The 11668-nt window shown below is 41.8% G+C and overlaps 1 protein-coding gene across 1 annotated transcript; it reads right to left on the bottom strand.

The window, feature by feature from the left end:
* Positions 1-229: 229 nt before the first annotated feature.
* LOC122137845 (collagen alpha-1(XIX) chain-like) lies at positions 230-2752 on the bottom strand. The gene is made up of 5 exons (XM_042726864.1): positions 2674-2752; positions 1169-1321; positions 904-993; positions 644-801; positions 230-367 (listed from the first exon to the last, which is right to left on the bottom strand). Exons 1-5 carry the CDS (start codon positions 2750-2752, stop codon positions 230-232), a joined length of 618 nt encoding a protein of 205 aa, XP_042582798.1.
* Between the last annotated feature and the right edge of the window lie 8916 nt (positions 2753-11668).

Here is an 11668-nt window from a genome sequence, read left to right on the forward strand (position 1 = left end):
CCAGGCTCCCCCTGTAGAAAAAGAATATTAGAAATTTAGAGATCTCACTAGTTGAATGTCAGAATCAGCATTTCTACAAGCAATATGGACCACATGTCTTCTTTGGCAATAATTACAGAACTGATTAAATGAAATTACATAACAAAAAAAGAATATTCGGAAAAAGGAAAATCTAGCTCACAGGTAGACCTGGTTCTCCAGGAAGCCAGGAGACCCGTCCTTTCCTGGGTTAGTGCCGCTCGCTCGCTCCAAGTGGTCCAGGAAGACCCTGTTGACCCATATCACCTTTTTGCCCTCTGCCTTCTGGGAAGAAAGAATTACCTTTCTCTCCTTTACGTCCTTTAAAGCCTCTGTCACCTGCACGACCCTAAAACAAAAAGCAAAGCAAGACCTATAATTTTAAACAATTTTGGAAGTTACCTGATGATCCCAATGTTTCTCAGTGATCAAAAAGATAATATGGTATTAAATGCATTGCACCTGACTCCTAAAACAACAAAACCTGTAACCTTGTGATTTATATTGCTCCACTCTCACTACCAAGTTGCTACTTCTCTATGTAACAACATTCAGCACCCCCCGAAAAACATCAAGGCATTAGTCCAATTGATCCAAGCTAATATTTTAATAATTAATATCCTACATCAAGGCCCTGTGGACCACGGGGTCCTGGGACGCCTAGGTCACCAATTTCTCCCTTTACTCCCTGATTCCTACAAAACCCTTGGGCCCAGGAGGCCCTTGAGGTCCTTGTGCACCAATCGTTTCCTCCACCCAAACAGTTGCAGTCGCCATTTTCTCCTGCAAGAGTCAAGCAGGGAAGAAGGCCAAGTAAGTCATTCAACATAATATCTAAATGCTAATTAATACTTCTCATTTCAGTTCTACAACAAAGTACCTCACCTTTAAACCCTTTAAAACCTCTGTCTCCAGGACGTCCTCTTGGACCAGGCTGACCTGGAAAACCAGGTGGTCCAGTGGAAAACAGGTTTGCTAGACAGAAAGGAAAAATAAGAAATGTGGTAACCTGCAACTGCTACCCCAAGGATCTACTTCTATTTGTTTTGACCCACAAAAAATACTTTCTTGGTGTGATCTAATTTGCCAAATTTTTTTGTGAAAAAGTTTCGTGAAATTAAGATGGCCATCATCATCTGCAAAGGCTTACATGTACTGCCCGGTGGTCCAGGGAGACCTGGAGGTCCAGGAAAGCCCTGACTTCCAGGAAGACCTTCAGGACCATAAGAATCCCGACCTGGGTTTCCCCCCTCTGTCCCTTTGGGTCCACGGCCACCAGGGAATCCAGAGATGCCTGGACGACCTAAATAGAAAACCCAAAACTCATGGTTATCATCATATTGACACAACAGATTCTAGATACTAGGATGTCGTGGATGGTTGCCAAAAGGCATTTCAAGTGCCATTGCTAAGGAGTTTTGAGTGGTTGTTCACATGCTGCTATGTGGTTGTTTCAATGAATCAAAAATATACAGTGTGACCAGTGTAGTCCAACCAATTCCTGAACCAAAAGCCATTAAAAAGTCTGTATAAACACCTTGTGTAATTTATTTTAAACCTATTATTGAATTTGTCATTAATTGACAATGTAACTGCATATCTTTTTCTTAAATGTTTCTTTCTTAAAAATACTAAAAGGATTATTACATTTCTTTTTCGATTCCCATCCCTATTGTTTACACAGGTTTTCTGATAACCTGGGGTCTCATTTATAAATGTTGGATAGCAAAAAAATGGCATAGAATATGCGTACGCAATTTTCCATGCACATGTCGGGATTATATAAAAAATGAGTAACCTTGGCGTAAATATGTACGCAACGTATGAACATTCTAGACCATGCATACGTACTTTTTCCTGGAGTGAGAAAAGTAATGAAGAAAACAACGATTTTAAAATCTGTTTTCATTTCAATATACACATTTACATTAAATATTCCACTCTCATTAATGGAGATAATCAGAAGTTAAAAATTATACGAAGTGCTATAGGTGCACAATAATTAATCTTCAAACTAAAGTGCATATCTCATGTTATGAGAAAATATTTTTGTGAGAACAATGATCAATGATGCACACTTCAATATTGTGGTGATCACTGCTGGATTCGGTGGAACGGTCTATATTGTCTGGTTTGAATAGGTCCAGTGATAATATCTTACTGTACAACCGCAAGCTGCACACCGAGGGTGTTGATGTCATGTTTGAAGGCATCTCCACAACATTATGCAAAAATACCACTGTAATTTGAAGGATACAATTCTAAGAAAATGTTATTTTGCATGTTTTCTTTTTTAAAATAGGTTACTTTGTCAGTGACGCACCAAGTCAGTCAATTCTATTTACACTGCAAAAAATATATGCTAAAAATGGCTAAAAGATGTTCACCTTATCAGCAAAACTGGCATAAATTAAATTTAATTTGAACTTGTGTTTAAAACAAACTGTCAAATTATACTATTTGGTCAGTGGAAAAAAAAAAAAGAGTTGACAGCTCCGCCCCTCTCAGCTGTCAACTGATCACCACCTGGTGGTGAGTTGGATCCGATGGCGGGGGAGGAAACTGGACAGACTCGGCGGACCCAAACGTATTGTGAGGGTCCTGTTGGGATTATGTTTGGCTGAGCCCCCCGTCAGAGAGATTTTCGACTCCCACCTCCGACAGAGCTTCGACCAGATTCCGCGGGAGGCTGGAGACATTGAGTCCGAGTGGACCATGCCTTCTCCGCCTCCATTGTCAATCAATCGGCCACATCGGATGCTCTGTGGCTGTAAGGTCTCCGGTGACCTGTTAAGGCGCCAATCCTCGAACCCAGTGGTGGACACCGTGAAGTAAGAGATCCCGTCAAGCTTAAGAAGGAGTCCTACCCAGGCCTGGCTGGAGGAACTGTGTCTAGGGAGAGGGAAGTCTGGACGTCTCTGCTTAGACTGCTGCCCCCGCGAGCCGGCCCCGGATAAGTGGAAGAAGATGGATGGATGGATGGATGGAAAAGAATGAGATCAACTCTATTCTAAAATATTTATCTGAGAACTATTGTAAACAGTTTTGTTTTATGGATTTTGATATATTTATACTAAAACAACAAGAATACTGGATGATTTTTAACAATAAAATTTATACTCTGTATCTCATATTTCCTTGATGTCTTATACATTTAACGGAGTTAAATATGGTGTCACGTGCATGGGAATATGCATGGAAATGATATGCAGATGAGGTTATGTCATAGTAAAAACTAGGCGTTGTCAAGCTCCATATATGGTGATTTCAGGGAGGAGTTGGAGTGGAGATGCACGTACACACATCTTCCCCTGACTGAGATTTATAAAGGGATTTTTGCGCAGGTTCTGTCGTACGCATGGTTCTATAAATCCACCGGCGAGGAAATATGCAATGCAAATATCTTTGCATACGCAAAATCTAGATTTTGTGCATACGTACACTTTTAGGATGAAATCTACGGAGAGATTTATAAATGAGACCCCAGGTCTTTTATGTTGCTATATGTCCTGTTGCTTTGCTCTGTTTATGTTTGGCATTGGCAACAGTATCCTGACACCCATGTAACGTGTTTTGTCCTGCTGCCTATTATCTTTGGGGTTATCCCTTGGTTGTGAGTTAATTCCCTTTCCATGTGCTAGTTAGTTAGTTTTGGTGTGTATTAATAAACTTTTTTGCCGCAAGCTCTTTGTTGTGTCAGTTTTGGTGGGATTCTGTCATGTTTGTTCTTCTTCTATTTCTATGTGCCATGTGCTCTGCACAGTCTACCATCTTGAATCATGCCCTTGTTACTTTGTCAACAAACCATGGTGGGACAAAAAAAAAAAACGAAAAGTCCTCAATACTGCACCATAAGCCCATAAAGTTACCTTAAAATTCAAAGTACTGTCACTACTGGTACCATTGTTTCAAAAAAAAAAGCAGGGGCTGTCCCGGAGGACCAGCTGTGACCAGGAAGCCTGATAACAGGCGGATCTCCAGTTAGCCCGTGAGCAATGGATACCCAGAAAGCCAGTATCACCTTTAGGACCTAGGTACAGAGTAACTTTGAATCTCCCAGAAGACTGTACATCAGCCATATATATGATATGTACAGTGATAGTTCTAAAAAGCAAACAATTACCATATGCAAGATCACAAAATTGTATGAAAGTGAATAATGGTTTATTATGATAAATGCAGACCTCTATGACTACAATACTGGTGATTAGCTTCCTGCTACCTTTAATTCCATCCACTGGATCCCACAATCGGTCCAGGTGGATGACCTGGGTCTCCTCGTTCACCCTAAGAAAATATTATTTACAATATGATACTGTGTGTAACATTTTTATGTTTATGAAACTCTATATGGATTTGTGTTTTTCGCTTGTTTCCTGTTCTTACCTTTGGGCCGGTAAAACCCTTGTTGTCCTGGACAAACCAGGAGTCCGAGGAGAGCCCTACCGAGGAGAGAGTAAGATGATTGAGTGTATCTAATCGAGGAGATCTAAGATGGAAAACAGTTTAGAGCAGACCATCAGTTCTTGACCGCGTATATAGAAGGGTATGGGCTGGCATATATCCTTGGGGGGGGAGGGCATTTTATCCTGTGGGGGAGTGGGGGGTACTGTTATTGCAAGGGTAAAATATCTAGGATAGATATTTATACGGTTGAGGAAATATTTGCACAGTATATAAATAACAGCCAATTACCTCCTATGCTGTTTATATGTACACACTGGAAAAAATGGCGGGGGCACCCATAGATATCTCATCGGCTCTTCGTCACAACACAAATTTAACGTTATTTTTTATCTTTATTGAATAATAATAATAACAAATAGACCAACCTCTTTGTTTTCTCTTCTTCTTAGAGCTTGTAGAACATGGTGTGAGTCTACACTGGTGATTTTATTACAACGAAGCTAGTGGAATCTATACCGAAACAAGGCCTATAATCAAATCAGAGAACATTACAGTCATTGGAGTTTGAGGAAAATATTAATACCAGACCACTATGGTTATGGTAAAGGAACTAAATAACGACTAAGAATTTGTTGTGTAAAGTAATCAAATCTGAAATGCAAATAATTTTTTAGATATTTTTAAAATATCGCTGCACCCATCTCAGAAATTTAGTTGATAAGCCTTTTTCCTAATATCTTGAAGCGCAAGACCGACAAAAAGGCTTGTCGACAATAATTAAGTCAACTTACACTGATCATGGAGACGCCAAGTGGCCAACTTTCTAGGTCAAAAGGTGGAATTAAAAAAAAAAAAACACAAAGTGCCAGCAGTCTTTGTCATCACTGAAATACAGGAGTCGAGCGGAGCCGTGCTATAGTACATAATCCGGACAGCGACCCGTAAACATGAGTCCAAGGGCGGTAAGCGTGCACTTCAGGCCATAATATAGAAAGAGCAACTTTTAACGCGGTATATATGCTCGGAGCCCCGTCATCCACAGCAATGAACGCACGTTAATCCGGGACCTTATGTCTCTTCTCTTTTAGAACTTAAAATCTGCTCAGCTTGTAGTTTTCATTGTGCAACTATAGATGAACGAGAGGGTTTGTATATAGAACTCCACTGCACTGACCACAACACCGCTAACGCTCACGACTCTCCCCCGCGTTGATACTCACTTGTAGCTAACTTCATTTTCTGCCCTCTTTTTTGCTTGTGTTCAGCCAGCCTAGCTGTTATCGGGGCTGCAACAGGACGTGAAGGGGGCCTCCGCGGGAATCAGGCGGGGGCGCCTTGACCTGTGGCAGCTGCATAGAAGAGCCAAAGAGTCCTGCAATTTATTGTGCGCGAGACCCATATTCTAGGGGATTGATTTAGAGCATAGTCTCAAGCGCTAATATCTAAAACTTCTCAAAATCATAGATCTGCTTCAGATTAGGTGAAAAGCGTGCGTCAAGTGGGGGGGGGTGGGGGTTGACAGAATTTTTTTTTTGAAGGGTTTTACGGGGTGCATGACGAGTGGGCCTGGTACATAATGTCTGCAGCCCACCGGCCTCCCTCAGGTACCGGTGTAGCATCGGGCCCTGTGTTTAGAGGTATAGTGTTTCGATGAGTCCTAGCGACTTTAGATCCCAGCAAAGCCCAGGTCGGATCCTTTCACGGACCAGGGTTGGACCCTGCGCCAATGTTCCAACAACTAGCATAAAGCAAATCAGGCTACAGTGCTATATGTTCGCGAACACAACAATACTACCTTCACCCGTCTGGTGAATCACAAAAATCCTGTAGGCTAGTTAACATTACCTACCCTATGAGCCTTGGCAACGCCCAATTCCCTTGGGCTCCCAGTCTCACCATCGGTACACGCACAACATGGTGGCCCTTTATGATGCAGTCAATTGTGGTGTGTAAAGTATCAAAAAGGTGCAACCATATCACCAACTGATACACTTGTGAGATAATAAGTCTCCTCGTCTTGACAAAATCTCCATCACGGGTGGTCCCGCTCAGGTCTCCCCAGAAGACCTGGATATACCATCATATCCTTTCCCTTCTCACCCCTAAAGAAGAGGAGAGAGAAAGAGAAAGAAGAAAGAAGACTAAGAACGTTCATAGAGTATGTCGACCTCTTGTGTGTTTTGTAAAATACAAGTCAGACTGGGCTGGTGATTTTAAATAGTTTTTTTTGTCTTACACCTGAAAATCCAACTGTAGTTTTATTGTTTAAAACCTGTTCTCAAAATCCCAGGATGTACTGTTGATTTTAGAGTGGTAAATGGCATAAAATAATTTTAGGACCAATATTAGAACAATACAATGTACTGTGAATGCCAAAAACATTAGCAAAAAATGACATGTGAAAGAAGCATGCATGATGATACTGATATTTCTAGGTCATCGAAATATTACACAATAGTTAATACATTAATATTCAGCAAATTATGTAAGTTTGTACGACACTGGACACATATGCTGAAATCCACAAATTATGTACAAGTTCAGGTCACGACTGTGAATGTCCTTTGTTGTTAGGTGTCGGAGGCGATTCCAAAGGGAAAACAATGAGGAATCCTATAAAGATTGAAACACAACCTAACAGAATATAAACAACTAATGCTACCAAAAGTTACTTAAGGGTGGTCGTAAGAACTTTTTTACTTCAATTGTCTGGTATAAAGAAGCCAATCTTATGCTCTGACAACCGGCTACACGGGGAGGGGATCAAATAATGCAACTAAAACACAGTAGCGTGAGTGACCACGAGACCAAATAAATCGTTAGTTTACTACATTTGGAGGGTGGCGTGTGCTTGAGAAAAATTTCTTGAGCACTTTTGGGTAGTGAATGCAGTACACAGTTTAATCTCTCCGTCTGTCGCGCTTATTATACTGCTTGATCTGGAAACAAATGCTACAATTTTTTTAGAGATATTGTAGAATCAGTAGCATAGAAATTGAGGAATCCGAATGGTCACCAGAGCTAAAAGAATATGCTGTGGACACACGAAATCTCTTTTAGAGACCTGTTACAATGTCACGGGGTTGGTGTCACGTTAGAATAACAAGTGAATTGCATCCTATTGCTACATAAAAAGGAGTGGGCATTAAAATACGTCATACTATCTATAGAATAGTTGTAGCAGTAATTTTGTGAGATATGGAGCCCAGGATAAAGAGATAAAAAAGATAACAGCAACAGAACTATGATTTCCTTCCACACCGCCTCCTCAGGCCAGACGCCGCCCCCCCCATGGCGTCGAAGATGTATCATAGAGGTAGTTTCTTATCTTTCTTCAGGATGAAGCCAAGCTAATGACTGAGTGTTGCGATAGAAAACATGTCCAGTGGAATTCTGTCTCTTTCGAGTCCACTCCAGATTTGGACTGTCGACTGCGCAGAGCTCCAGATTTGATCGGTCAAACTTGTGCAGTTTTGAAGCGCGACTGGCTTACTTGGAGCACCAAGAATAATGGATGTTCTAGCGAAAGGATCGTCATTGGGCAAAAAAAATAAAACATAGGAAAAAACCAAACGACGTTAGTGTGATCTATTGTAATCACAACAGCACAACGGCTGCGGTCGCGCACAACGCGACCGCAACAGGCATAAGCATGTCTTTGGAAAGGTCACTTATGAGGGTAGCTGGGAGAGCACATGTAACCTCCCCGTGTTTACGCGAAGGCGCAGCGGTGCAAAGAACAGGTGGGGGGGCAAGCACCGGCGTGTAACAGAAACAAAAGAAAGTAAAAACAACAGGGTCGCAGGAGGTTGCACACGCTTGGAGAAACTGAGAGGTGGTGCACCCTAACCTATCCTGGGGAACCGAAGTCAGTTCACAGTCAAATAAGTAACGCACACCTGACCTTGCCAACAACTATGGAAGGTATAGATTGAGTGGGGCAAGATGAGAGTGGGTGGTTAAAATGGGTGTTGGGTGGTGGCGGAAAAAGGACTGAGGGGGTGCGGAGATAAGACCCGGAGTGCTCGTTGGGTTCAGGAAGTCCGTTGAAGCGGCACTGAAAAGGCAATTGGACCTGCAAGCCAGGGCCACCAGTGAATCCACGAGAGGGAGAAAGTCCGGAAGGTTTTCCTCAAAACCTAATGCCTTTGCGACTGAAGAAAGAAAGACATTGATCTTGGATGACATGGGTGACAGGGTGAACTATCAGGAAATTTTTATTCGGGAAGTGCACGAAGCCGGAAATAGAAGCGCATCCAGTGGCATTGAACTAAGGGAACACGGGAACCAGAACTGGAAATGACGCCCACAGGATGAGAACAAAAGAGTAGCGAACAGGATCCACATGACTCTTTTTAGAGCCCCGGTATATAGGCACACAGACTTTAAGCATTTTTCAAATCACCACCAAATAGGAAGACTTTAACGGACACCACCCTCACTAGTCACCACAGGGTGAAGTGCATGGCATGTATACAGCAAGAGCACAAAAGTGGATGTATCCCTCCTGGATAGGCAGGTGCTGAGTACGGTCCAGAAATGGTAGAAAAGATTTTGAGGATGACGGTGTCGCATGGTGACGTCATCCAAGGTTTTCAGAGCCTCATCAGCTGTGTTTTCCCCTCACAAACCTTAGGTTTCCTTTCGTCTCCTTTCGGAAAGCCAACACGGCTCCACCACTCCATTACCAGTGGGGCTGCCTGGGTCACCTGGCGAGCCTTAACATCTCCCTGGCTACGGTAACCAAGGAAGAGAGATTTTTTTTTTTATATGGGACAAGATGACGGTTGATGGGGGAGGCTGGTTTTGGAGACGGCAGCGCGGAGACTCATGTTTGAAGAGGTGGCATGTGATGAGAATTTTTTGGGTGTTTTAAGAAGGACCCCGTTTAGGAGGACTGTGACCCCTGCCAGAGCCAGCGGGGAGATCAGGGTGAGGAGGAGATGAATGGACACAGGTAGAAGAAAGGAGCAATTGGCACGAACTCACATATTTCACAAAAACCGATGTGTCCTTTATCTGTCCCCATTCACTCGATGGAGGCAACCAACGCACCTCTCCCTTTTATTTACTCTCCATGTCTCTATGATGTTTTTTCTGAAAAACATTCCCCTAATCAACGTGATTTTTTACAAATGTCAGTCCCAACTGATAAATGATCAGAATATTCCAGACCATTTTCTCCTGAAGCAATGCTGTGGTTCAATGCGCCTAACAACGCTCGTCCTCCGTCCCCACCATCCACGAGGGGCCCTCTCACCCGGGCGGAGGGTGCCCCTCCTGGTTTTGCCTCCGCCGGGCTCCCCTGGTGTTACCTTCTCAGCCTGTTGTGGGTGATAGTTCGTATGGCTGGTGCGTTAAACTGAACGGGTCCGGACTGCCCCTGAGTCCTGGTGGACCAACCTCCCCCTGAGATCCACAACACAGACATTTGACACATTAGAGCCCAGGATTTTATAAGAGAGAGAAAGAGAGAGAAAACGTGAGAAAGAGTCTTGGTCAGGTTAAGAAAAAGATAATGGAAAAAGGGAAAGAGCAAGTGTAAGAAGAGAGAGAGAGTGAAAGAGAGAGAAACATTAAAACTGGAAACCTTAAAGAGTTTGTTCACCCAAAAATGAAAATTATGTCATTAATTACTCACCCTCATGTCGTTCCAAACCATGTTGTTGAGTGAAAGTGAGAGATTTGTTAATACTGGAGCGCTATCTGACCCTCCATAGACAGCACCACAACTGAAACGTTCCCAGGTCCAGAAACGTAGTAAATACATCAGTAAAACAGTCCATGTGACATCAGCGGCTCAACTTCAGTTTTGTGACACTATGAGAATACTTTTTTTTGTTGTTGTTGTGCAAAGAAAACAAAAATAACAATTTACTCAACCATTCTTCTCCCCCGAGTTACGTCTTCCGCCATTTTGGAGAGTATCCAAGAACGTAATGGATGTAATCAGCATTGTTTACGTTCAGGGGGAAAGCGCGAATGAATGTAATCTGTGCAATAATGGTTGTTTACACTTAGGGGAAAGCGTACGTATGCATTGCAACATTTCAGTTGCGTTGCTGTCTATGGAGGGTCAGATAGCTCTCCGATTTAATCAAAAATATCTTAATTTGTGTTCCGAAGTTGAACGAAGGTCTTACAGGTTTGAAACAACATGAGGGTGAATAATTAATGACAATTTTCATTTTGGGGTGAACTAACCCTTTATGATAAAAGAAGAGGGACAGATGTGAAAGGAAAGGGTAGTGAAAGAGTGTGAGAACAACAGGCAGAAGAAACACTGCAGGAATCAGATTCTTCATCAGGATTTTTGTCTTATTTTCCAGTAAAAATGTCCCAACATTCTTAAAACAATATATATCCTGTTTATATTCTCAACCCATTAACACGTTTGTTTTGGGTAAGAAAAATGAACTTAGTTCAAGACAACTTCTCTTTAGTTTTTGTGCTTAGTTCAAGTATGAAAAAACACCCCTTTTCTTTGCTAGATGAACACAGTTTTCTGTATTTTCCCATGTTGCAGTTTTTATTATTATTATTATTATTGCAGTGTTTGAAAAAAAGGCTTCAGGTATGTCACAGCATTGAACCATAATTTGCTATTTGCTGGTCAGAAGTCAGTTTTAAAATTTCATTCCAGAAATTATTTTAATTTGATAAAATGTTGTAGTGCAAAATGAGTCGTCAGCAGTTTTTGGTAATTTTTCTCCAGAAGAGAAAGACTGTAAATACATACTGTATATCTGCTGAACTTTAACTTTACTGTCAATTACAAGTACACTAGTGTATACAGTAGATGGTACCAAAGCTAACACACATGGACTAAAACCCTCAAAACCCTAATTTTGATTTGATGGGGCTTTATTTACTTTTTTTATTTTGCATTTTAACTGGAAAACAAGATAAAGTATTTTTTATAGAATCAACAGGAAAGAGGTGATAGAGAACGAAAGGTGAAAAGAAAAGTTAGAGCATTAGGACTAAGGGCTCCTTTGTAATATTTACTGCTACAGACACATGCGTTCCATGGCTGCCACTGCTTTATTTTGAATTTACTTCATAGATTTAACTGACAAGTTCAATAAATTTAAGATAGAACTAGCTGGTCCTTGTTTTCTCTTGAGTTCAGTGGGTTAAGTGTCCCAACCAAAGGAAACAAAGGCACACAGAAGATTGGAGCAGGTGATTCCAGCACCAGCACAAACCACTCAAAAACAGCAAACTGAATAGCAGCTCAGAG

This window comes from Cyprinus carpio, chromosome B7 (genome assembly GCF_018340385.1).
Source record: "Cyprinus carpio isolate SPL01 chromosome B7, ASM1834038v1, whole genome shotgun sequence".
Classification (NCBI taxonomy): domain Eukaryota; kingdom Metazoa; phylum Chordata; class Actinopteri; order Cypriniformes; family Cyprinidae; genus Cyprinus; species Cyprinus carpio.